This window comes from Hippichthys cyanospilos, chromosome 21 (assembly GCF_059441005.1).
Source record: "Hippichthys cyanospilos isolate Australia breed blue-spotted pipefish chromosome 21, RoL_Hcya_1.0, whole genome shotgun sequence".
Taxonomy (NCBI): Eukaryota; Metazoa; Chordata; class Actinopteri; order Syngnathiformes; family Syngnathidae; genus Hippichthys; species Hippichthys cyanospilos.
Window position 1 is genome coordinate 130,871 of NC_142389.1, and position 22,866 is coordinate 153,736.

General features: G+C 67.1%; 6 protein-coding genes across 17 annotated transcripts; 3 read left to right on the plus strand and 3 right to left on the minus strand.

Annotated features, from left to right (window-relative positions):
• Positions 1-209: 209 nt before the first annotated feature.
• On the minus strand, positions 210-1,622 carry ndufb9 (NADH:ubiquinone oxidoreductase subunit B9). Its single transcript, XM_088405714.1, has 4 exons — positions 1,455-1,622; positions 804-996; positions 594-707; positions 210-427 (listed from the first exon to the last, which is right to left on the minus strand). Exons 1-4 carry the CDS (start codon positions 1,541-1,543, stop codon positions 296-298), a joined length of 528 nt encoding a protein of 175 aa, XP_088261840.1. The 5' UTR covers positions 1,544-1,622; the 3' UTR covers positions 210-295.
• On the plus strand, positions 810-5,466 carry tatdn1 (TatD DNase domain containing 1). 5 transcript variants are annotated; one of them, XM_088405708.1, is made up of 13 exons: positions 810-1,947; positions 2,246-2,311; positions 2,395-2,474; positions 2,545-2,608; positions 2,698-2,838; positions 2,912-2,954; positions 3,236-3,336; positions 3,414-3,454; positions 3,517-3,593; positions 3,658-3,728; positions 3,796-3,922; positions 4,071-4,234; positions 4,692-5,466. In XM_088405708.1, exons 1-12 carry the CDS (start codon positions 1,926-1,928, stop codon positions 4,174-4,176), a joined length of 939 nt encoding a protein of 312 aa, XP_088261834.1. In that variant the 5' UTR covers positions 810-1,925; the 3' UTR covers positions 4,177-4,234; positions 4,692-5,466. The 5 variants fall into 5 exon arrangements, with proteins under 5 accessions (XP_088261834.1, XP_088261835.1, XP_088261837.1 ...); XM_088405711.1 differs by having other exon boundaries at positions 812-1,947; positions 2,395-2,444; XM_088405710.1 differs by having other exon boundaries at positions 819-1,947; positions 3,251-3,336.
• Positions 5,467-5,533: 67 nt separating this feature from the next.
• Positions 5,534-10,117, plus strand: LOC148405906 (pleckstrin homology domain-containing family O member 1-like). Of its 2 annotated transcripts, XM_088405692.1 has the most exons (10): positions 5,536-5,715; positions 5,863-6,015; positions 6,981-7,121; positions 7,257-7,361; positions 7,751-7,849; positions 7,920-8,159; positions 8,241-8,338; positions 8,422-8,521; positions 8,591-8,700; positions 8,766-10,117. In XM_088405692.1, exons 1-10 carry the CDS (start codon positions 5,689-5,691, stop codon positions 9,346-9,348), a joined length of 1,656 nt encoding a protein of 551 aa, XP_088261818.1. In that variant the 5' UTR covers positions 5,536-5,688; the 3' UTR covers positions 9,349-10,117. The 2 variants fall into 2 exon arrangements, with proteins under 2 accessions (XP_088261817.1, XP_088261818.1); XM_088405691.1 differs by having other exon boundaries at positions 5,534-5,715; positions 6,981-7,361.
• A 1,101-nt stretch (positions 10,118-11,218) lies between these two features.
• On the plus strand, positions 11,219-15,109 carry LOC148405907 (voltage-dependent calcium channel gamma-4 subunit-like). Of its 3 annotated transcripts, XM_088405695.1 has the most exons (5): positions 11,220-12,705; positions 12,801-13,079; positions 13,287-13,370; positions 13,433-13,573; positions 13,871-15,108. In XM_088405695.1, exons 1-5 carry the CDS (start codon positions 12,675-12,677, stop codon positions 14,599-14,601), a joined length of 1,266 nt encoding a protein of 421 aa, XP_088261821.1. In that variant the 5' UTR covers positions 11,220-12,674; the 3' UTR covers positions 14,602-15,108. The 3 variants fall into 3 exon arrangements, with proteins under 3 accessions (XP_088261819.1, XP_088261820.1, XP_088261821.1); XM_088405693.1 differs by having other exon boundaries at positions 11,219-12,705; positions 12,801-13,370; positions 13,871-15,109; XM_088405694.1 differs by having other exon boundaries at positions 11,219-12,687; positions 12,801-13,370; positions 13,871-15,109.
• Positions 15,110-15,217: 108 nt separating this feature from the next.
• LOC148405908 (tyrosine-protein kinase STYK1-like) lies at positions 15,218-18,966 on the minus strand. Its single transcript, XM_088405706.1, has 10 exons — positions 18,428-18,966; positions 18,135-18,347; positions 17,762-17,905; positions 17,508-17,702; positions 17,188-17,369; positions 17,043-17,111; positions 16,396-16,592; positions 16,270-16,310; positions 15,768-15,867; positions 15,218-15,698 (listed from the first exon to the last, which is right to left on the minus strand). The coding sequence occupies exons 2-10, from the start codon at positions 18,190-18,192 to the stop codon at positions 15,503-15,505; spliced, it is 1,182 nt and encodes a 393-aa protein (XP_088261832.1). The 5' UTR covers positions 18,193-18,347; positions 18,428-18,966; the 3' UTR covers positions 15,218-15,502.
• Positions 18,967-19,122: 156 nt separating this feature from the next.
• LOC148405909 (uncharacterized) lies at positions 19,123-22,836 on the minus strand. Of its 5 annotated transcripts, none has more exons than XM_088405704.1 (8): positions 22,487-22,836; positions 21,130-21,167; positions 21,024-21,069; positions 20,731-20,841; positions 20,162-20,437; positions 19,705-19,955; positions 19,461-19,625; positions 19,123-19,388 (listed from the first exon to the last, which is right to left on the minus strand). In XM_088405704.1, exons 1-8 carry the CDS (start codon positions 22,512-22,514, stop codon positions 19,239-19,241), a joined length of 1,065 nt encoding a protein of 354 aa, XP_088261830.1. In that variant the 5' UTR covers positions 22,515-22,836; the 3' UTR covers positions 19,123-19,238. The 5 variants fall into 5 exon arrangements, with proteins under 5 accessions (XP_088261830.1, XP_088261831.1, XP_088261829.1 ...); XM_088405705.1 differs by having other exon boundaries at positions 20,745-20,841; positions 21,034-21,069; positions 22,487-22,829; XM_088405703.1 differs by having other exon boundaries at positions 21,034-21,069; positions 22,410-22,552.
• Between the last annotated feature and the right edge of the window lie 30 nt (positions 22,837-22,866).

Consider the following 22,866-nt stretch of genomic DNA (forward strand, 5'->3'; position numbering starts at 1 on the left):
GGAGGGGCGACTCCGCGGGAAGCCCGCCAATAAGGAGTTGTGCTAAAAAGGGCGCGTCCGGACGCCGCGGTTTTCCCAATCCGCCTCCTCGAGGCCGTCTCCACAACCGCGCGTCGCTTGCGAAAGGGCGGTCGTCGCCAACCTCCGCACGTCGGTCAGCGTTCGCCGGGTTTTCTAGGAGGAAGAAAAAACGACCCGCGGAGACGTGGTTTCTTCTTCACGTGTTTATTTCGGGCTACGGAGGCGGGTCACGGGTCGGGCGCCGACGCGACAGTCCCGCGTTGCGTCGGGGCGTTCACACGGGCCGCTCCCTGGGACGGGTGACGCGGTGCCACCACAGAGGCGGCAGGTCTCCCTCCTGGCGGGCCGGGGGCAAGGCCTCCGACGCGGGCCCCTCGCCCGCCGTCTCGGCCCGCAGCTGAGCCACCTGCCGAGTCAAGAGGGGGCGAAATTCTCACCGCTCGTCGCTTTCGGGGCGCGCGGCCCTGAAGCCGCCCGCCGTCAAAAAGGGCAAACGAGATTCAAGTTGGGGCATTGTCGGGGTCGGTTTTCCCACGGAGCAAAAGGCCCAGGTCAAGGCGCGGGTACGGTACCTCTTTGTCCCAGCTGAGGGCCCTCAACTTCTTCCACTGCTCCCTCTTGGCGAAATAGTCGGGGTAGGCCGCCTTCTCCGACGGGTGCCAGTGGTCCAGCGCCCACTCGGGCACCTGCCGCCGCACAGGAAGGCGGCGGACTCAAGCGGGGGAGGGGAGGGGAGGGGAGGGGGGGCGCGAGGCCGACGGACGGAAGGAAAGGGCGCCCACCTTGTAGCACTCGTAGCGCTCGTAGGCGGTCCCGCCGGGCGAGTCGGGGAAGATGTAGGGCTGAGGATGCTGCTTGTCCCAGAACTCCTCCTCTCCCGCCTTCAGCATCTTGGTGGCCTTCACCATGTCCTTCTCGCTCTTGTTGGCGTCGAAGCGGGCGCGCAGGAGGCACGCGTAGAAGCGGTACTTGTCCCTGACGCACAAAGCAAAGGCTTTCGCTTTGCGCATCTTCTCCATTTCACTCAGCCCGTCCGCGACATCCTTATTCGATTGGATTTTTGGCCTGAGAGGAGTTTCTGACTTTCTTCCTCGGGATTTCGATCTATCGGGATTAGCGTTTAGGCTTCACACCTCAAATCAAGTCCCGTGGGACGTCGCGCCGGCGTTATTGATCGTATTGAGCGGAATTGTTTGTCGCGGAGAAAAGGAAATGTTGGAAACGAGACCGATCGGCGGAACAGCGAGAAAGCCAAGCCAAGCCGTCGCCGCACAGAATCAAGCGCCGCCCTTGAATTTCATTCCGACGGACCGATTTGAGCAGCGCTGGCGGGCAAGGGTCGAGTTGAGCGTGACCCGGCTAGCTGCTAGCCAAGCCGCTAGCTTGGCCGTGTCGGGCCAGCGAGTTAGTTGTCTCGCTCGCTCGCGTCTCACCGAAAGATGCACCACGACTCGAGGTGTCGCAGCGATTTCTTGTAGAGGCGCAGCACTTTTTGCTGGTGGCTGAGGAAGGCCGACGCCATCGCCTCTCGCCTTGCCTTCGTCCGGTGTCACCTTCCGGCCGAATGCCGTAAAGCATGCCGGGACTCGCCGGCGTCACAAGTTGTTTTTGCAGTACTTTTTACCGTAATGCTAGAGACTAACGCGCGCAGAAAAGTCCCTTCGCGACGGGCAGCGCTCTTTTGATTCGCTTTTATTTTTTGGCGTCCGTTTCCATTTCTGCGGAGGTTTGCTGTTGCATTGGCTCCCCTTTTAGAGTTGTTGTTGATCCACGCTCGGCGTCGAGTCCCCCGCGCAACAACAAGGTTTCCCTTTTGGAGACTTACGGTAATCCGGACAGAGGGACGGAGGCCGCATGCGCGTTCAGCTCGCCGGCGAGGCGCCCTCAACTCTTAAACGTCTGCTATGGCCGGCCACGAGTTCATCGGTAAGTCACGCCCTTATCGCCTCAAAAGTCGACTTTGAGGGTTAGGGTTAGGCATCGCTACCTGTTTGCGTTTTGGCCTTGGGTGACGTCATGTTTGCGGCCAGCGAGATGAGCAGGCCTCGTTATTACGTCGTTGTGACGCCAGGGCTTGAGAATCCACATGACGTAGACTAATCAAGTCGCACTTTGTTTCGGGAGCATTGAAAATCTTTCTTGTTGCGTTCCGACATTCCATCCCGGTTGAGGAAATGTGACAACACGTGTCCGGCGCGTGCGTCTTTTTGTGGCCCGATTGCAGACATTGGCGTGAACCTGACGGACCCCGCCTTCCGCGGGGTCTATAGAGGCAAGCGGAAGCACCCAGGTGAGCGCCTCCCGTCCGTCCGTCCGTCCGCCCGCCCGCCCGCCCGTCCACCGGCGCGCTTCCACCTTTCGCTCCTCCGGCAGACGACTTCCATCAGGTCATCGACAGGGCGGTCCGGGCGGGCGTCCGGAAGGTGAGGGCGGTCCGGGCGGGCGTCCGGAAGGTGAGGCCGGCCTTCGCGGGCCGCCTCCTTTCGGACTCGGCCTGGGTTTCATTCTCTCGCCGCGTCGCAGTTCGTGATCACCGGAGGAAGCCTGGAGGACAGCCGGGAGGCCGTCGCGCTGGCCGGCGCCAGAGGTAAGCGCGAAGCCCGCCCCCCCCCCCCCCCCCCCGCCCCCCCCCCCCCGCCCTTCCACCGAGCCCGCTCTGCCCCCGGCCGAGCGCAGACGACTTCTACTGCACGGTGGGCTGCCACCCGACCCGCTGCGGCCAGTTCCAGGAGGGCGGCGACGATTATCTGGCCGGCCTCCTGCGCCTGGCCCGGGACAACCCGGCCAAGGTGGTCGCCGTGGGAGAGTGCGGCCTAGGCGAGTCCCCCGCCCGCCCGCCCGCCCGCACGCCGGCCGCGCCCCCCCCCAACGGCCTTTCTTGTCTTTGCAGATTTCGAGCGCTTGGAATTCTGCCCCAAGGAGACGCAGCTCAAGTGAGGCCCGCCTGCTCGCTCGCTGCCCCGTCGGGAGCGGCCCCCGGGGCCGCCCGCTCAAACCGGTTTTCAAATCTTCCCTCCGGCGCGGCGCGGCTCCTACACTTCAAAATTATTAGTCGCGCTCACGCGCGCTCCCGATCCCCGGCCGAGCGCCGCTCGTCTGTAAATAGAATGTACATGTCGGGTGATTTTCAGAACACAGTCAAGTAACTTCTTTTCTGGTGAAACGTTTCCCCTTAATGTATGGACACCCCCCCTGCACCCCCTTTTTTTTTTGGGCGGCGGCACGCCAGATACTTTGAGCTGCAGTTCCGTCTGGCCGAGGAGACCAAGCTTCCCATGTTCCTGCACTGCCGCAACTCTCATCGGGACTTCCTGGGTGAGTGCGGCTCCGGGTCGCGCGCCGGCCGCCGGCGCGGCGCCCGCCGCGACCTGAGCGTCTTTGTGGAAGGGCAGACATCATGAGGAGGAACCGAGACCGATGCGCCGGAGGCGTGGTGAGTGCGGCGCAAGGCGACCTCGCCGTCCGCCGGCGCGTCACCCGAGGCCCGTCCGTCAGGTGCACTCCTTCGACGGGAGCGCCCGGGAGGCCGCCGCCCTTTTGGAGCTGGACCTCTACATCGGCATCAACGGATGGTGAGGAGCGGCGCGCGCGGGCGGGCGGCCGCTTCCCGCCGGCTGAGCCCGCTTCTCCCCGCAGCTCCCTGAAAAGCCTGGCCAACGTGGAAGCCATGAAGAGCGTCCCCGCCGAGCGGCTGATGATCGAGACGGGTGAGCGCTCGGCGGCGCGGGGCCGCGCGTGGCCTGCTGACCCGGGCGTGTGACCCCCGCCCGGCAGACGCTCCGTGGTGCGGCATCAAGAGCGCGCACGCCGGCTTCGGGTACGTCAAGACGGCCTTCCCGACCAAGAAGAAGTGGGAGGCGGGCCACTGCCTGAAGGACAGGAACGAGCCCTGTCACATCGTGTGAGTGGGCGGGGCTTCCGCCGGGGCCGGGGCCGGCCCGGAAAGGCCCTTGGCGAAGCCGAAGCGCGCGGCGCGACGCGACGCGACGCGACGTCCGTCCCGGGGCGGCTTCCGCGATTTGAGCCCTTCCTTCCGTCGCGTGCCGCAGACAAGTCCTGGAGGTGATGGCCGCCGCCAGGGAGGAGGACCCGGCGGAGCTCTCCAGGACCCTGTACGACAACGCCGACAGGCTTTTCTTCTCTTCGGCCGCGTGACGGACGGACACGGCGCCGCCCCGCGCGCGCGCGCGCGCGCCTCGAAAGTTCAATAAAGGTTGGCTGGCACGCAGGCGAGTCCGAGTCCAGGTCCGAGCCGGGAGGCGCGGTCCCGACCCCGTCCGCCTTCGGCAACTCCGCCTCGGCCGCGAGGCGCGGGATCCGGGCCCCGCTTCTCCGCGCGCGGAAACGGACAGGTCCGGTTCGGCCTTTCCTTCGCTCCGGTCCTCGCGGGGCGCTTAGTGGGAACTCGGCGACGCCAGGGGTCTTTGATAGCACTTTTTTATTTGGGCGAGTACAAGTATGAAGACGGGGCGCGGACGGATAGCCGCAGCAAACGCGGCACGCTCGCAAGCGAATCGTCTGGCCCGGGCGGATGAAATATCGCCAACGCGGCGGCGAGGAGGACTAGGTCCTCGTCGGATGTTCTCGGCTCCGGCGGGGGCTTTGGTCTCCGGAGAGTTGCAGACCTTTTTTTTTTTCTTCTTTTTTCCCAACGTTGGGGGCGGTCCTAGGACAGGGTGATGCCGATGCCGAAGCCAAAGACGGCGCACAGCGTCATGGCCAGCGGCAGCGAGATCCCCCAGCAGGCGTCTCGCAGCTTCTTCCCGGCGGGGGGCACCGGGGGGGGCGTCGGCGCGCCGGGCCGCCGCCTGGAGCCGCTCGGACAGCGAGCGCAGGTCGGCGCGGACCCCCTCCCACTCCTGCCGCAGGCCGGCCGCGCCCTGCGCCTCCTGCCGCAGCCTCTTGGACTCCAGGCGGAAGAGCTTGGTGTCCCTCTGCAGCGCGCCCAGCACTTCTTGGCGCAGGGCGTCCGCGTCCCTCTGGGTCTGCTTGCGGATCTCCTGCCGCAGGGCCTCGGCGTCCAGCCCGGGGCCCAGGGCCTTGTGCACCTCCTGGCGGAGGGCGCGGGCCTCCTGGCGGGCGGCCTTGGCGTCCCGGTGCGTTTGCCCCACGGCCGTCTGCACCTCCTGCCGCAGGAGCTCCATGTCTCGCCGGCTCTGCGCGTTGATCTCTTGGATGGCGTGGCGGACGGCGTCCATCTCCGGCGTGCGCTCTGGGCTGAGGCGGCTTTGGGCGCCGGGCCCCCCCGGGGCGCCGCCGGGGCCTCGGCCCCTCTTTGACAAACAGCCTTTCGGTGTCGCCGCGCCAAAGGCGATGAGCGGCTGTGTGATGCGGGATCAGAGGCCCGAGCCGCGGGTCGGCGGCGCGCCGGGAGGCCCGATCGGGAGGCCGCCCCGGAAACGTCGAAAACGAGTTCTTCCGCACGCCCGGTGAAGGGAAACCCGCGCGGAATGTCGGAGCGGGGCAGAAAGAAACGGACTGGTCTTTGCCTAGGCATCCAGGGCGCGCCCGCGCCGCCAGATGGCGCGCTCGCTCGCGCGAATTCCGAATCTAGGTCAAAGTGCGCGCGCACGCCGAGGGGGAGCATCTGCCCGCGCGTCCCTCCCGCCAGACAACAGACGAGCGCACCAAGAGAAGAACAAGAAGAAGAAGAGGAGCTGAGCGAGCATGCAGAAGAGCCGCAGCGCAGGACCGGTAGGAAGACGTCATCCGTCATCCTTCATCCGTCCGTCGTTAGCAAGCGTCGGCCATCCCCCGAGTTCTCACCTTCAGGAGGCGCGCCGGCAAACCGTCACGCGCGCACCCTCGCTTTCGCGGGTGCGTGTTTCCGTGTGCGCGCAGGGGCCCGAGGACCCGGCCCGCCCGGGCGCGCCGGCGCAGCCCGACAAGTTGGGCTGGCTCAGGAAGTTCTGCGGCCGCGGGATCTTCAGGGAGCTCTGGAGGAGTCGCTTCGTGCTCCTCAGAGGAGAACGCTTGTTCATATCGGACAAGGAGGTCGGAAGCGCGCGCGCGCGCGAGCGCAGTCGCACGGAACGGGCCGACGCGAGCTGCTGGCCTGGCTTAGCGGTGCGCACGTGCGACTCCATCGGAGATCACGTGACCACACTCAGCCTCCAGCGCGCGCACGACCGCTGATGAGCATTCGTTTGCAAACGTACCCGTGTGCGCACGCATGCACGTTTGCGCGCGCGCTTAGTCATTTCCAGGCCGAGATGTTTTTTTTTTCTTTTAAGTCCAGCTTCCATGCGTTGACTTGAGTTCTTTTTTGCAAAGCGCCCAAGGAAAGAAAACATTTCGCCCCCGCTCCACTCGTCATCTCTAAAATGGAGCCTTTTAACAAAAAGCGATCTCGATCAGCGCGGCTTGACTTTTTTCCGGGTTGCTTCGTGCAGCTTTCGGGTCTGAAACTGAAAAGAAAAAGGAAAAAAAAACCCGAGAGTGCCTGAAACAGCAGAGGTCCGTCCTTGTCCGAACCCTCAAAAGAAACAAAACTATCGAATTGATGCGTTCAACGAGCGCACCGATCATTTTAACCTGAAGGAAAAGGTCGAAAACGTTGTGCTGATTTTTGACGTCACGTTCAAAAAATCGGCTTGGGACCAAGTCCCGCGCAGGCTTTGCCGATGAGAGCGCCGCCTGCTGCCATAAATGTGCAATTGCACTTTACGCTGCCGAAGCGGAGCCTGTTCCCCGAGGTCATATGCGCCCCTCCCCTCCCGCATTATTCTGAATCGCGCATTTCTACCCGCGCGCGCTCTGAGACCCCGAGCTCTTCGGTGTTGCGCGAGAGCCGACAAAATGTTCCTCTGAGAGCTTTAAAGTACATCAAAAGCAAAAAAAGCAGCGTTCCACTTTGCGCCAATGCGCTCCTCGTGAAGTATACGGTGGCGTTTTGCAAAGAAAGAAAAGCTTGACTGCACGTGCTCCTTTTTTGGCAAGAAAAAAGTTGCGGTCCGCAGGTGAAGGACGAGCGCAAGTGGCAGGAGGTTTTGGAGCTGGCCGACTACGAGCGCGCCGAAGGGCTGCGCAAGGCCAAGAGCCGCAGCAAGAAGGACCACAGCCGCTTCGCGCTGGTCCGACGGCGACGACCCGGCGACACGGTCCGCCCCGCGCGCCCGCGTCCCCTCGCCCCGTCCTCGGCCCCGTCTCTGGCCCCGTCTCTGGCCCCGTCTCTGGCCCCGTCTCTGGCCCCGTCTCTGGCCCCGTTTGCGTGCGTGACGGGCGTCCCCTTTCAGGTTCCCAACCCGCTCTTCCTGGCCGTGGGCCCCGAGGAGAAAGAGTCGTGGGTCGCCGCTCTCAACGTCGCCATCGTCAAGGCCAAAAACGGCGATTTGGACCAGGTCAGCGCGAGTCTCCACCCCCGAACCTTCCTCCGGGCCATCCGAACGCGTGCCCGTTAGATCTGCGGACAGGTTCGCTCGTCCCCAAAGAAAACGGCCGCCCCCCTTCCCGCGTGCGCCCGCGTCCCCGCGGCGGCAAAAACGCTCCCATCTTTACGTCCGCGTGATACTTGGCCACGGCCGCAAATTCCATCCGATCCCGTGCGCTCGCGCGCTCCGAAGGCGCTTTGGGAAGCCAAAGGCCCGACCTCCAGGAGGCGCCGTCCGTACCCGTCGGCGCCGTTTTTGCCGGGCCGAAGGACACTTTGAAATCAGGAAAGCGAAAGGCAAAGAGCCAAAAGCCCCTTTCCTCCCCGGGAAAGAAAATGAGCCGGCTGGCGCGCACGCAGGTGACCACCGAGGAGGACGCCTTGGTGCATCCCACCAGAGACCGGGCCAAGATCCCGCAAGGACGCCGCCTCCCCACCCGGGGACACCTCGGCGGCGCGGTACGCGCTCCGGCGCCCGTCCCTCCGCCGCCCGCCCCTCCCGTCACCTGTCGCCTGTGGCCGCGCGCAGGCCTCCTCGTCGCTCGGCGCCGCGGCGCCCCTGGACCTGGTGGCCGAGGAGGAAGGCTTCTCCTCCTGGGAGAAGGTCTCCGGCGGGCGGCGGCGCTCGGGGACGGACGTGTCCAAACTGCGAGTTCGAAGCAAGGAAGCCAAAGTCAAGACGGGAAGTCTGCCCAGGGGGAGCGAACGTTCCTGGGGCAGGTACTGCCGCTCGGAGAAGCCCGAGGTGGCAGAGAGCCCGCCGCCGCAGGTGAGGAGGGCGCAGAGGCGGCGCCGGGCCGGGCCGGGCCGAGCCGGGCCGAGCCGAGCCGAGGACCCCCTTCTCTTTCAGGTCCTTCAAAACCATTCCAGAACTCCCCAGCCCGGCAAGAGGAGCGGCGCGGCGGGGCGGAGTCGCTGCGCGTCCATGGATGAAGTCCTCTCCTCCAGGTAGACGCGGGGGCGGGAGGGTTAGCGGCGCCCTTTCGGGGAGCAACGCGGCCAGTCCCTCCCGTCGTCGTTCTCTCGGACAGAACGGCCGCCGGGGAGCGGAGGCCCGCGGGTCAGCTGCAGAGTCTCATCGCGCAGAAGATGCAACGGGCGCAGGAACTGCTTGAGGAAATCCGACTGCAGGTACGCCGGACGCCGCTTTGGTTTTCCGGCGAGGGCTCCCGCTCCTTTTCTTCTCCGCCCGCGCGCCAGGAGCTGCAGAAGGCCAAGGCCCAGCGAGAGCGAGGAGGCGGCGCCGCGGGGAAGGGGGTGGAGTCTCCTCGTCTTCAGCACCTCCGGGCCGAAGGCTCGCCCCGTTCCAGGTGCCTGCCGGCCGGCCGCCCGCCCGCGGACGGCCCGAGCCCGGACTTGTCCTTTTCGCGCTCAGGTCGTCCTCGTCTCCCGGCGGCCGTTCTCCCGGCCCGCGGCGGAAGGAGTCGCCTCGGCCCAGAGGTCGGGAATCCCCGCGCTCCAAAGGCCCGAAGAATGGCTCCCGGGACGCCCGTTCTCCCCGCTCCCGAGGCTCCCGCTCCCCCAAGACTCCCGAGCCCTCCTCGGCGGCGCCCGGCCCGCCGGAAGCGCCGCTCGTCGCCACGGGGTCGGAGGGCGGTCCCGCCCAGTCGCCGCTCCGACTCGTCGCCGGCGATCCGTCCGGCGACGAGTCGGGGAGCCCGTCGGAGGCCCCGGACGCCGCTGCGACCGAAGCCCGCCCGGAAGCGGAAGTGGAGGAGGGAGGGGAGGGAGGGGAGGAAGGGCTCCGGAAGCGGCGCGCCGAGGCGGAGCGCCTCCTATTGGAGGCCGTGTGTTCCTGGCGGGAGGCGCGGGAAGTGCTGCAGGAGGTCAAAGAGCTGCAGAGCCGCACGCTGCGACGCCAGCGCAGGCGGACCTACGAGAAGGCGGCGCCGGGCCGGACCGCCTCGCCCCGGGCGGCGGGAGACGGCCGCGCGGGCGAGGCCGACCAGTCGCCTTGATCGGGACGCGGCCTTCGATCCTACTTTACGGATCCCCGGGGATTCTTCTCGGGAACCGCCGCGGGGGGCGGCGCGCGGTCGACCCCGCGTCCGGCCCGCTCCGCGTCCGACGCCGCTCCACCCGTTTGACTCGTACCCATCCGACCGCGCGCCGGACCCCGTCCCGCGCTCGGTTTGCACTTTTCTGGGAAACGGCAAGCGCAAACGCGGCCGTCGTCGGATAGCCGGGAGGCGTCTCGCCCGCCGGACGGAGGACTTTGGTTTTCTTTTCGAGGCCCTCGCGGACTGGTTCCGTGCCATGCCCGCGATGATGTCATCAGCAGAAAAGCCCTCGTCCAAACGTTCATACTTGGAACTTTTGTCTGAAAGCTACTTGAAAAATAGCCCGGGGGGACTGTGTTCTCCAGTAGATAGCACAGGGCAAACTCTTTTTTTTCCTGATTTTTCCATGCGGATCGTTGAACGACATAGTCGGACCGCCGCGCTACGTGTTCCCTCCCGTCGACTTTATATTTCACTTTGAGCTGTTTCACTGTCATTCCTGTCCCGAGGCGGAATTGTTCGGCGTCACGCGCACCGGCGCAGCTTTCCGCTCGTCACTCGGAAGCACGCTCGCACCGCCCGACCCGACTCGTCGGCAGCAGGCCGGCACCGGCACGATCTCGAGCGGGAAGCGGGGGGAACCCGCGCACTTCCTCTTTGCTCTCCCGCGGCATCTTTGACTTCCCGTCGGGAGCGCGCACCTTGAAATAAAGGCACCGAAACCAAACGAGGCCAGCCCGGGTTTCTTTCCGACGATCGGCATCAGTCCGTCGGCGGTACCGCCTTGGGTTCGCGAAAACGGAACCAGTAACCGCGTTCAAAACCAAGAAACGGGCCCAGGAAAGCCCTAACATTTGGAGCGCCGCCCCTCCGGGGAGGGAGGTTTCCGAGAAGGAGCCGGAGGCGACCCCGTCCCTCCGACGGGTCCGCCGCGACCTTTGGCCTTTGGCTCGGGCCTTCAAAAGAAGCCGGGTCTTCGGGATGAGGGCGGCTCGCACGGGCAAGGCAAAAGATCCGCGCGGTGGATAAAAGGCTTTGACCGCGCGGGCCGTAGCGCGCGTGCTAACCAGACCGTCGGGCGGCACGCCCACGCCGGCGAAACCTTCAATTGTTTACGCCGGCGCGTCATCGTCGCTCGCGTCTTTTAGTCGCGCTCGGCCCGACGAGAACAAAGCGCGCGGCGGAAGATGGCTCTCTCGCCGCCGACGGCGACGGAAGTCGGGTCCCTTTCCCAAAAAGGCGAGCGCCCATCGTCGCGGATCCGTCGACGGATTTCGTATCCGGACGGAAGACTGCCTTTTTCGGTCCGCAAAAGAAAAGGGCGGGAGGACCTCGCAAAGCGGCGTTCGGACTCGCCGTGGCCCAGAGTCCACCGCGCAGGATAGGGCTCTCGAGGACCGGCTCGGGACGTTGCCTGAGCCGAGTCCTTCCTTGCTCCCTGGGCCCAGTCCTTCCTGGCCCCCTGCCGCCCTCGTCTTTATGCGGTCCTTGTCTTCTGCCGCCCCCCTCTGGACGAACATTGCGATCGCGGCCGCTCGCCGATGGCTCGCACTTCGAGCATCGATCGCCGCCTTCCGCGTGTTCGTCAATGATTTTGTCGCCCTGCGCCCACGGGCGGGCTTTGCTCGCTCTTTCTTTGCGCCTCCCTCCCTCCTTTCGAGCTTTCCTCCTCAAATGTCAGCCTTATTTTCTCCTCACGCCTCCAGAAGCCGCACAGAATGGGATTAGCGGGTGGGCGGGCGCGCTTCGACTGCGCTTGTTGCCATGGCGCCGTGTCACGATCGCACATAGAGGGCGGGAGGGGAGGGGGGGAGGAGAGGGGGGTCATAGCGGGCTTCCGACTTTGAGCTTGTGAGCAAAAGTGCGCCTCCTCCATTGTCTGCGCCGTCGCCGGGCGGCGGACGCACGTGCGCGGCGGGGCGGCGGCGGCGGCCTACCTGCTGATGGAGCGAGCGATACGCCAGAGGGGTCGGCCGGACGTCTCTGTGCTGTTCCTCTCTCACGTCCCCGTCCAAGTCAAGGCGTCCTTCTTAGATGTGTCGCTAGCAACGATACTCCGGACCGCGACGTAGCGTGAACTCTTTGCTAGCACTGCACATACTCGTAAGGAGCCGCGAGCCGTCGCGCACGCGCGCGCGTTGCGTGACGAGCGACGGCTAACCCCGAGGCTCAAAATGGTCACCGTCGTCATCCTGCGCCCGCCTTCCCCTAACGTCAAGCCGAAGGCAGTTCCCAGCGAACCCACCCCAAAGCGAATCCCGGCCCTCGCAAACAGGCGTCGACGCCGCTTTGACCCTTTGGTGCGGGAGGACCGGCGCCAAATGTCAGACGGACCGCGAGTCATCGCCGACGCCGAGACCGGCCCGGCGGGAAAAGGCCGCACGCGGGTACTCGGCTCCGCCGTCACGTGCGGGACGAGGGATTCTTCCCGGAAAACTAACGGGGGGTCGCCCGCGCCACCGCGTCCCGGCACTCGTACGTTTCCGCCGTCCCGAAAGACGCCGCCGTACGGGAAGTGAAGCGGAAATCAAAAGCGATTCGGGCCCGGACCGCGTCAGTGCCGGATCAGATCCCCGTCGGAAACCGCCCCCGAAAAAGAAGGGTCGGAGAAGAAGTCGACGCCGGAGCCGGCCCTGACCTGTGGCGGTCGGGTTGCGCGCGCGCGTCTCGGCAGACTCCGCGGCGGGGCGCAGACCCGAGCGAAGCGGCCTTGGGTCCCGCCTGACCCGAACAACAGCTGAAATCGCTCGGCCATCACCGAAGCCCTCCAAACGCCGCGCTGGCAACTTTTGCCCGCCGTAACTCGGGCGTTTGCCGAGGCCAGGCCGGCTGACGCTTTTTCACCGGACTGATCACATGACTTAAAGGCGCGCCCGCGCGATGCCGTCTTTGTATGCTGCCGATGTGGGAAAAATGGAGGCGGCCGCCAAAGCTCCGGTGGAGCGTGCGCACGCACGACGCTCTTATCAGCCTCTCCGCAGAAGACTGTGCGATCCTCAGTTGCCATGGCGATGGCAGAGCGACCGCTCGCTCGCTCGCTCGCTCGCTCGCTCGCTCGCTCGCTCGCTCGTTCCCTTTCGCCCGCCAGCCCACCGGCCCGCTCCCATCGCCGCCGCCGCCTTTCCGACAGGCGCAGGCAAAGGAAGCCGGCTCGCTCCCTTCGGAAGTCCCCTCGCCGCCCCTCACCTTTGCGGCTCGGCGTTTGGGGCCCGGCCGGGAGCGCGCGCGCCGAGGACGGGCCGGCGGCATGAAGCGCTGAAGGAACGCGGCCGCGACCCCACGCCATGGAGGCCAAAGGCAGGAATCCGCCCGAGGGTACCGCGCGCGCGCGCGCGCCCGCTCGCCGCCGTCTTTTCTGGCCCGCCCCAGCGGCTGGAAAGCGCGCCTTTGTCCCGGGCCGGCGTCCGCAGAGGCCGCGGCGGGGCGGCCGGCGTTGGCGTGGTGCGAGCGCGGCATCCAAGTGCTGCTGACCAGCATGGGCGCCTTCGCCGCCTTCGCCCTGATGACGGTGGCCATCGGCACCGACTACTGGCTCTACGCGCGCGCCTTCATCTGCAACGGCACCGCCAACGCCTCGGCGGCCTCGGCGAACTCGGCGGCCTCGGCGGCGCAGGACGACGGCGCCAAAGACAAGAAGGACCCCGGCGCCCTCACGCACTCGGGCCTCTGGAGGATCTGCTGCCTCGAGGGTAAGTCGGTCGCGAGGGCCGGTCGCGAGGGCCGCCCGCCTTTGCCGCCCGCCTTTGCCGCCCGCCTTTGCCGCCCGCCTTTGCCGCCCGCCTTTGCCTTACGGAGGGAGCCGACTTCAACGGGGCGCCCGGCCGTCGCCTTTTGCTCGGACTCTCCCGAGGGGCGAGCGCGCGTCCCCCAAAGGCGTCCCCCCTCCTTCCCGGCAGGCTCCAAGCGGGGCGCGTGCTCGCAGATCAACCATTTCCCGGACGAGGCCGACTACGACCAGGACGCCGCCGAGTACCTGCTGCGTGAGTGAGGCGCCGACGCGAAAGGAAAGCCGGGCGCCCCACGGCCCTTTGTGTGCGCGCAGGTGTGGTGCGCGCGTCCAGCCTGTTCCCCATCTTGAGCGCGGCGCTGCTGCTGCTGGGCGCCGTCTGCGTGGCCACCAGCGGCTTCTCCAAAGGCAAACGCAACGGCGTCCTGGGAGGAGGCATCCTCTTCGTGGCGGCAGGTCAGAAGAAAGCTCCTTCCGCTCTAATCGGGATAAAGGGGCCGACCGCGCGGCGGGCGGACGAGGCCTCGCCTTTTCGCCGAGTGGCGGCGGGCGGACGAGGCCTCGCCTTTTCGCCGAGTGGCGGCGGGCGGACGAGGCCTCGCCTTTTCGCCGAGTGGCGGCGGGCGGACGAGGCCTCGCCTTTTCGCCGAGTGGCGGCGGGCGGACGAGGCCTCGCCTTTTCGCCGAGTGGCGGCGGGCGGACGAGGCCTCGCCTTTTTTGCCGAGTCGCGCCGTCCGTCTCCTCCGCCGCAGGCCTGAGCAACATCATCGGCGTGATCGTGTACATCTCGGCGGCGCTCAGCGACCTCTCGCCCAAGAAGGACGAGGACAAGAAGTGGCACTACTCGTACGGCTGGTCCTTCTACTTCGGCGGCCTGTCCTTCATCCTGGCCGAGATGGTGGGCGTGCTGGCCGTCAACATCTACATCGAGAAGAACCGGGAGCTGCGCTGCCGCTCTCGCGCCCGCCTCTTCAAGAGCGGCGCGCACGGCGTGCTGCGCCTGCCCAGCTACCGGCCGCGCCGCCGCCCCTCCCGCTCCCGCTCCAGCTCGCGCTCCAGCCGCCCGGCCGGGTCGCCGGAGGCCTCGCCCGTCGGGTCCCAGAGCTTCAGCCTGCCGCCCTCCGCGCCGCCCTTCTCCGTGGCCACCCTGCCCACGCCCCGCCACGCCGCCGCCGACATCTCCCTGTACACCCTGTCCAGGGACGGCGCCGCCCCCCCGCTCTACGGCACGGCCGACCGGGCCGCGCTCTACCAGCTGCGCGACTACTTCCCCAAGGACGGCGACGGCGCCCCGGCCGCCGGCACGCTCCCGTCGCGGCCCAAGTCCAACGTGGCGGCCGCCGGCCAGAACGCCAGCCCGCCCGACGGCGCGGCGCCCGGCGAGCGCGACAGGGCCAACGCGGGCACGCTGGAGCGGCTGACGGCCAAGAGGGAGCGCGACGTCAACTCGGACACGCTCAACAGGAAGACCACGCCCGTCTGAGCCCGTTCGGAGCCTCGAAACGGAGCCTCGAAACGGAGCCTCGAAACGGAGCCTCGAAACGGAGCCTCGAAACGGAGCCTCGAAACGGAGCGGCTCCGCGTCCCGCGTCCCGCCATCCCTGCCGTCCGTCTTCTGGAAAGCCTTCCTTCGCTCCTTTGCTTTTACGCACGCGCGCACGCCCAAACCACTTTTCTTACGCCGTGTTCGGTATTTCTCGTGTACTTTGTGGTCTCAGTGGAGTCACGTGGACTTGTGCCCGAGTCGTGCTTTCTTTCCTCGCCTCGATAAGACCGGTCGTTCTAGTTTATCCGTGGGATCGGTGCTTCTCTGTAATCGCCTTTTCTTTTGTCTGCCTTTTGAACGCCGCCGTTGTTTCCCGACGTTCCGACTTGCGCGTTAGCGCCACAGCTCTCGGCGGCTCGCCGATAAGCAAACTGCTTATTCGAAGGAACGCGGGTCGGGTCGACATTCAATAAAGCTGACAAAAAAAAGCGCTTTTTGATTTCGCATTGGCGCTCCTCGAAGCCTCATCGACACTAGCGGGCGGGCCGACGAGTCTTCCGTGACGCTTGTTTGTCCGAGGGAACGTGTGAGGAGATGAACAGAGTGCACAAAGAGCGTTTGCTATTCATTTATGCCGTTAGCTTATCAGAGGCAAACAAAGCTCCAGAACAGGGCAAATCTTTCCTCTTCGGCGTGGCAACAACGCCGGAAAAAGCCCGGTCCGTTGCGGTCCGTCGCCGATTGGCCCCAAATGCACAAAATGCCGGCCCCCCTTTCCTATTTCCCGTGACTCGCCGCGTCTTAGCGCGGTCCGGGTCTTGGCCGTGCCAAGCGCGCCTCCCTTCACTAGCCCAGACCTGGCCGTTTTGCGCTCACAAAGTCCCCGCCGCCGTCCCCGTCAGAGCAGCGCGTAGTGGCGGGCCTCTCCGTAGCCCGCCTGCCGCAGGTAGCGCTCCAAGTCCGGCGGTCCGGCGGCCCGGATCGGCGCGCGCCCGTCGGCCCCCTCCTCTCCGGCGCGGAGCCTCCGGGTCAGCGCGGCGGCGGTGAGGCGGCGCCGCGGGCTCCGCCGACAGCACGACCGCATGACGGAAGAGCTGCGGGCGCATCGGGGGTGCGTGCGCCTTAGCATCTGGCCGACGCCTCGCGGGCGCGGCGGTACTCACAGGGCGTCGGAGCAGCCGGGCGGGCGCGGGGGCAGCCGCTCTTCTCCCTGGAGGCGCGGCAGGAGCCGGTCCGCCGGCACCCGGGCAAACGGCGGCTCGCCTGCGCGGACCGCAGCCTCGTGAGCGCGGGCTCGCGCGCAAACGCTTGAAATCTTTGAACTCATCAAACGCGAGGCCGCGGGTCGCTCCCGCCTTCCCGAGTGCCGAGCCTCCCGTCCCCGTACGGCTTGAGCCGCTGCCCGTTAAAGTTGTCTGTACAAGTTGCTCGTTTCGTCGCGCCGCCGACCATTTGAAAACCTTTCAAAAAGCCTTGACAAAATGCGGTTTAGGCCGACACCTCTGCTCTAAAAGCGTCACGCTCATCGATATCGCTCCTCCAAAGAGGTCTCACGACGTCGCAACCGCGCCAACTTTGGGGAGTGGGGGCACAAGAGGCGAGCGTCGCTGCTTTTTTAAGGCTCGCGCCTTTTTCCTTTCCAACGGCCGGGAGCAGTTTGCTTACCCAAGGTGATCATCTCGTAGAGCAGGAGGCCGAAGGACCACCTAAAGCAAAAGGCGCGCTTCAGCCGCTCGGCCCGGACGCGGCGAGGCGCGCGCGCGGGGTTCACGCGTCGGCGGCGGCGCTCACGCGTCGGCGGCGGGGCTCGGGTCTCCGCCGGCCAGCACTTCGGGCGCCCGCCACTTCTTCAGCTGGGCGGGCCGGCCGGGCGCCGTCCGGCGGCCGGCGCCGCCCAGGCCCCACAGCTTGGCCGTCAGGTCGCCGCCCACCAGGACGCTGCGCGCGCACACGTTGCCGTGGACGCAGCGCCGACCGTGCAGGTACTCCTGCGCCGAAAGCCAAAAGTCACCGTCCGCAGCGGCGACCTTTACGCCGCAAGCACATTTTCCGTCCGATTGTTGTCTGCGCGCCTTCTAATTGGGTGCGGCTTACGGCCCGAAAAAAAACGCCAAGAATCGAGGGGGTAATCCATCCACTCGTCCGAGTTTACAACTTCACCGGGCAACGATGGAAAAAAAAGAAAATCGAAGTCTCCCGGAATACCCGATCGCCCATAAAAGACCATTTTTGAGGAAGGGTCGGAAATTTTGATCTAATAAGGAATCAGATTAAATTTTGGATGGAATGCAAGAAACGGTTCCCCGATAGGGCGGAGGAAGAAAAGCGCGGATGTAGGAATTTCCTGGAAGAAAAGCGCGGATGTAGGAATTTCCTGAAACGCCAAGTCCCCCGGGCGAAGACTTCCCCGACGCGTTGGGATTCCCCGCGGGACCCACCAGAGCCGAGGCCACTTGCGCCGCCATGCCGAAGAGCCTCTTCTCCGTCAGCCGGCAAGCCGGCGCGTCCTGGCGGACCGCAACGGGTTACGAGCGCGGTCCTCTCGCCCCCCCCCCCCCCCCCCCCCCCCCGGAGGCGACGTACCGCACGGGTCGGTGGCCTGCATCTCCACAGGAAGCCCAGCAGGTCGCCGTGTCGCAGCTCCTCCATCACCATCAGGCCCGGCGCCGCCGCCAGCACGGCCGGCAGGTTAGGGTGCGGCCCCAAGCCCGCCGCGAAGGAGGCGAAAGCCGAGAAGCGCCGCCGCTCCTCCTCGTCGGCCGAGTCTGCGGAGGAGCCGCTTTGGGTGGGGCGCGTCGACGAAGGGGCCGAGGGCCGGCGCCTTGGGACGCCGCCGGCCGGTCGCTTTGAAACGGGCGTCAAGGGGGGGACCGGCGGCGCTCCCTCGGTTTCGGGGCTCCCACCTTTGAGCGCCCTCAGCACCACCGCCCGGCCGTCCATCCGCGCCCGGTACAGTCGGAAGGCGTCGTCGGCCGCGGGCAGCCCGGTCGGGATCAGCGGGCTCACCCGCTCCAAGCGGCCCGGGCGCCCAACGGCGGCGGGCGCGCGCACGGCCATGGGCACCTCTTCGTGCTCCATGGGGTCCAGGCCCGGGGGCGCTGGAGGCAAAAACACGTCGGCTTTGGGCCGCGTCGGGACCGGGCGCGCCCGTCCTCACCGTCGATGCCCCGCAGGCGGCGCCGGCGCGCGCCGCCGTCCCGCCGGCGGTAGGCCGAAAGGAACATGACGAGCAGGGTGAGCGCGCTGAGCAGCAGGAGCGCGGTCGGCACCGCGATGGCGTCCAGCCGATACGTCGTCACGGCTGGCCGATAAAACAAAGCGTGAGAAAAAGCGCCGGGGGCGCCCCCCTGTGGCGAGGAGACGCCTTGGATTTGGGACGTTCACAGACGGGAGGTGCGCCCGGCTGCACTTGATGTGCTGGAAGAACGTGACTCATCCCGAGAGTCACCGCGCTCGTGTCGCCAACGATTTGGGGGGGGGGGGGACGGCTCGGAAGGCAGGGGTGGGGAGACAGGAGAGGGCGTTCTTACTGCACAGGTTGTCGGCGGGCGCGCAGGTGCTGTTGGCTGCGGTGGCGTTGCTCGCCATGCTGCGGCGGGACACGCGGACGGTCCTCGGGGCGCGGTCCTCGGGACGGGGTCGCGGCTAAGGCCCGCCGGCCCTTCCGGAAGCGCTCCGGCTCGGCTCGGCTCGGCTCGGCTCGGCTCGGCTCGGCTCGGCTCGCCCGCCCGCCCGCTCCCGGCCTGAGCAAGAGGCCCCGCACTTCAGCCGGCGCGGCGGGAAGTCGCCGTGCAGCTCGTTTGTTTTGTTTTCCTTGGCCTACCTTTAAAGGTGAAGTCGCCCCGACGGCGAGGGGCCGTCGGCTCAAGCGAGACCCCAAACGAGAAAACGGCCGCTCCGGTCGCCTATAGCTCCACGAGCGCTCGCCGTCCGTCGCGCCGCGTCACGCACGTCACGTCACGTCAAGCCACGCCACGTCACGTCACGCCGCGTTACCTCCGCGCGCGAACGCTTCCGCCCCAATTTGCGTGCCTGCGCGAGCCCCGCGGCGGGCTCGGCTCTATTGGACTTGGCCCCGCCCCGCCGCGGCACGCCCGCAGGTGGAATCCGGCGGCGCCGCTCCGCCCCAGCGCGACCTCGCCGGCGGCCGCAAACGCTCCCTTTCTCCGCCGAGGCCGCGGATCCCGCGTGGGCCCAAACGCGCTTTGGGAACGCGTGACACTCGTCCTCGAGCCCGCGGATGAGTGGGCTCTTTTCTGCGCCGAACGCTTTTGGCCCTTGACTCGTTTTGTCCCCGGCCGGCCGACGAACTCTGGGTCCTGCCTTCAAATGAAAAGCGAGGCGCCGTGGGGGCGTCGTTCTTCGTCGCGATCGGATGGCGTTGCGGGAGCTTTTATTTTGGAGGTCTGACTTTCGCTTCGCCGGGACGTAGGCGCGCCCCGCGGGTCCCGCTCAAAGCCGACAGCCGAAAGGCCGGTCGACGTGCCGCTCCGTCCTCCCTAGCTAGGACACCCCATCTTGGCGGCTTCCCGTTTATTATGAAAAGTAATGTTGGGGACGGGAGAAATCGGGATTGCCCCGCTCGCTGCCCGCCGGTCCCTGGAAACATGTCGCGTACGATTCCGCCCCCCTCATTAGTCCGCCGATAATTCCGGGACGGGCGATCGGACTCGCGTCTCGGCGCCGCCGCCTTCGTCCGGGTCGTCGTCCTTCACCTCCGGCGGACGGGCGTCCGGCGGCGGGGACGGGGTCGGAGGGCGCGGCTCGGGCGTCACCTCCGCCGCCTGCCGGGAGAAAGGCGGGGGAGCAAATGGCCGGGAAAGCGGCCGGTCGGCGCATCCGGATAAGCGACTCACCCCCTCCTCCCGGGCGCGGTCCCCGGGCCCGCTCGGCCGCGCCGCCGACTCCGCCCGCGGGGGCCACGCGCTCAGCGGGGGTTCGTCCCACGGGTCGGCCGGCCCCGGGCCGCGGACGGCGCCGTTGGGCGCGGCCCGCGGGGAAGCCGAGGCGCTATGCGCCGCCTGCGGACACGGGACGAGAGCGAGCGGTCCAGCCAAGGCGCCGGCCAGCCGAGGGGGCGCTTGGCGGCGACGGCGCCACCTGCTGCTGCTGCTGCTGCTGCTGCTGCTGCTGCTGGCGGTGCAGCAGCTGCTGGTATTGCTGCAGCTGCTGCAGCTGCTGAAGCTGCTGAAGCTGGAGGAAGGCGGCCAGCGTCGACTCGTAGCCTTTGGCCGGCGTCCCGCCCGCCGCAAAGACGTAGGAGCCGGCGGCCGGCGAGGCCGCGCCGGAGGGCCGGCCGCCCATCGGCTCCCAGGCGTCCACGGGGGACAGGCGGCACAGGCCCCACTCGTCTGCGCGGGGCCACGCACACGCAGAAACGGGGCGCGATTTTTAAATGCGACATATCAACAAAGCGCCGTCCTATCCTAACAAAGGCCCAGACGACATATCGTCAGTATGAAGCAGATCCATCCCGCGCGACGGGGACCGAATTCCGCGAGGCCCCCCTTTTCCGGGGGCTTTGGGCCGGGTGGGCTACGGATTGAATTTTGCCTACCCGGGTCGTCGCGGCGCTCCCCCGCTCCCGTCCGGTCCGGCTCGCCGTCGCTCCGGCCGTAGAGCGTCGCCTCGGAGATGGCCAGCTGGCGCACGATGCCGGCGGCGAAGCGCGCCTCCTTCTCGCCGTCGCTCAGCTCGGCGTAGGCGTCGTTCTCCCGGCGCCGGGGGTCGGCCCCGGGCTTGGCCCGGCTCTGCCACTCGATCATGTGGGCCACGCGCCCCTGCGCCATGGCGGTGGGCTTGGTCACCTTGTCCTTCACGGAGCGCGTCACGCCTGCCGACCCGCATGGCGAAAATGTCGAAAGGGAGGGCCGCACGCGAGCAAAAACCTCAAGTCTGCCCGAAGCCGAAAAAATCGGCGCACGACGAGCTTCGGGACGGAGGCGACGCGCGCCGTCGGCGTCCGTTGGGCTCGGTCGCAAATCCCTCCGTAAAAAGGGCCCGACCGTGAGCGAGTGATACTCGCTGGCCACCCTTCCGCGTTGCAAAAGAGCCGCTCGCCCGCCGACCCGAGGCGCAAGCGAAAACCCAAAGCCCAAAGGGCGGCCCCTCGGGCGGGGGGCTTACCCGCCGACACGCACCTGTCAGAGACGACTTGGCCAGGGCGCCGATGGCGTAGGAGTTGGCAGACTTCCTCTCGAGGCGCGGCAGGATGGACGCGGTGTCCTCCGCCGACAGCTGCCGCCGCCGCCGCCGCACACAAACAGGATGAGGGCTGCAACGCTCGCCGGCAAGCGCTAAGGCTAACGCCAAGAAAGCCGGCGCGCGGCCGCCGGCCGGCTTTGCTCTCGCGGAGCTCGAGCGGGCGACGTCCGACGAAGCCCCGTCGCCTGCCGCCTCGAGAGACGTCGGGGACGCACCGAAACTCACATTGATCCCTTCCCAGGAAAAGTCGGCGCGCCCGTGCTGGCGGGGAGGAGGCAAGGGTCAAAGGCGAGCCGGCGCGAAGCGGGCGCGACCTTTTACCTGATTTCCGTCCTTCCGTGCCGGCGCCGCATCGGCCGCTTGAGGCGCGCAGGGAAGAAGAGAAGAAAATGACTTTGCCGGTCTGGCGTCGGTCCAAAATAAAGGCGAAGAAGTCAACGGGCACGACGCTCGCCCGTAGAGGAGCGCCACCTCTGGACGGTGCGCTCGGTTAAAGCGCAGGCGTGAGAGAATCGGCGAGCGTGCGGGAGTTCCAAACGCATCCCATTCAGATGAGCGCAGTCATTCTTAAGCTTGCGCGCAGCTAGCTAAAAAGCCAGTCGTTTCCACCGGGCCGCTTCGGGAAAGGTCGGAAACACGCAGGCTACCGGCCCTCCGGGACCCGAGTTCCGCACCTACGGGGCCGGCGTTCCGCACCCTGACGAACATTCCGCCAGCTTGCACGCCCGTGCGTCTGCGGACCGATGGGAGACGCGAGGCCGCCTCCTTCGGGCCCCTGCCTTGAACACGTACTCGAGGCCGCGACGGGAGTCCGGAGACGAGCCCGGAGCCGGGCGCCGGCGGCGAGGGGACGCGAGTGGGCGGACGCGGGATGTGACTTAAAGGCATAACAAGTAAGGGACGCGAACGGCGTCTGAGTGCGGGACTCGCCACAGACGTACGTCGCCAAAGGACGCGAGACGCCGGCATCGACCCCAAGTTTCCTATTTTAGTCGGCGCCGCCGGTGGGCGGACGCGTTCCCTCCGACGAGCGGCGATCCCGGAAGGAGGACGTCCGGCCTTCCCAAGCGCAAAGAGAGCGCGCGATGCCGCAGGGTCGGACGTGAGCCCGAGCCGCCTGGTTCCGCGGGCGAGGTGACCGCGCTGAGGACGAATGGGAAAAAGGAGCGCGGCGGGGACGGCCGCCATGGCGCAGGCGGCTCGGATTTGGGCAAAAACCGCGACGAGGAAACGGACTTTGTCAGCCGCCGCCCTCCGACGCACCGAACCCCTTGACGTGTGACCCGCCTCGTAGGGTCGTGACCCCATTCGGCGGCGTGCGCCCCAGGGCGTGATGATGACACGTCGCCTTTTCGGGACGCGAGCCCGTCGAGCCGCACAAAGGAACAAATGAAAGGCGGCGGCGGCCGCTTGGGAAGCGGCGCTTTCTCTGCGATGACCTTAGCTTGCGTGCGGAGGCGTCGGTGACTCTCTCTGGCGCGCGCACGTCGCAAGGCCGCCCGACTGTTCCCGGGCGCGTGCGCACGCCGCTAAGGTAGCGCGCGCGCATCAAGAGAGGTAGGGAACGGGGGCGCGAGGTGCCATCACGTGACATGGTGCACCTTTGTGCCGGCGTCCCCTTGCGCGCGCTGACGTCACGGCACGTGGCGGTGGCGCGGCGCGGCGCGGCACGGCTTACTGATGCTTCTGGATCCAATGCAGCCCATGATTGCCTAGTGAGGCGCGGCGGGAGTCGCATCCATCTTCCCGCTCCGCCACCTCCTCTTGGCCGCTCCTTCCGCCTCCTCCCCCGCCGTGAAGCGCTCGCGCGCCGCTCTCTCCTCGCCGCGCGGTGATGCGCGCGCATGCGCGGGGGCGAGCGCCACGGGGCCAAAAAACAGAGGGCGAGCGGACTGCTCGCAAAGTCGACCGCGTAGAGAGCTCGGCGCGCGTGTGACGTCGGCAAGCCCGGGACTGGTCGCCATGGCGACGTGACTTGTTTTATTTTTAATTGTGTTGTCCCGTGTTTCGGAACGGGCGCCGTCCATCTCACCGCCCCTCCCCTCCCCTCCCCTCCCC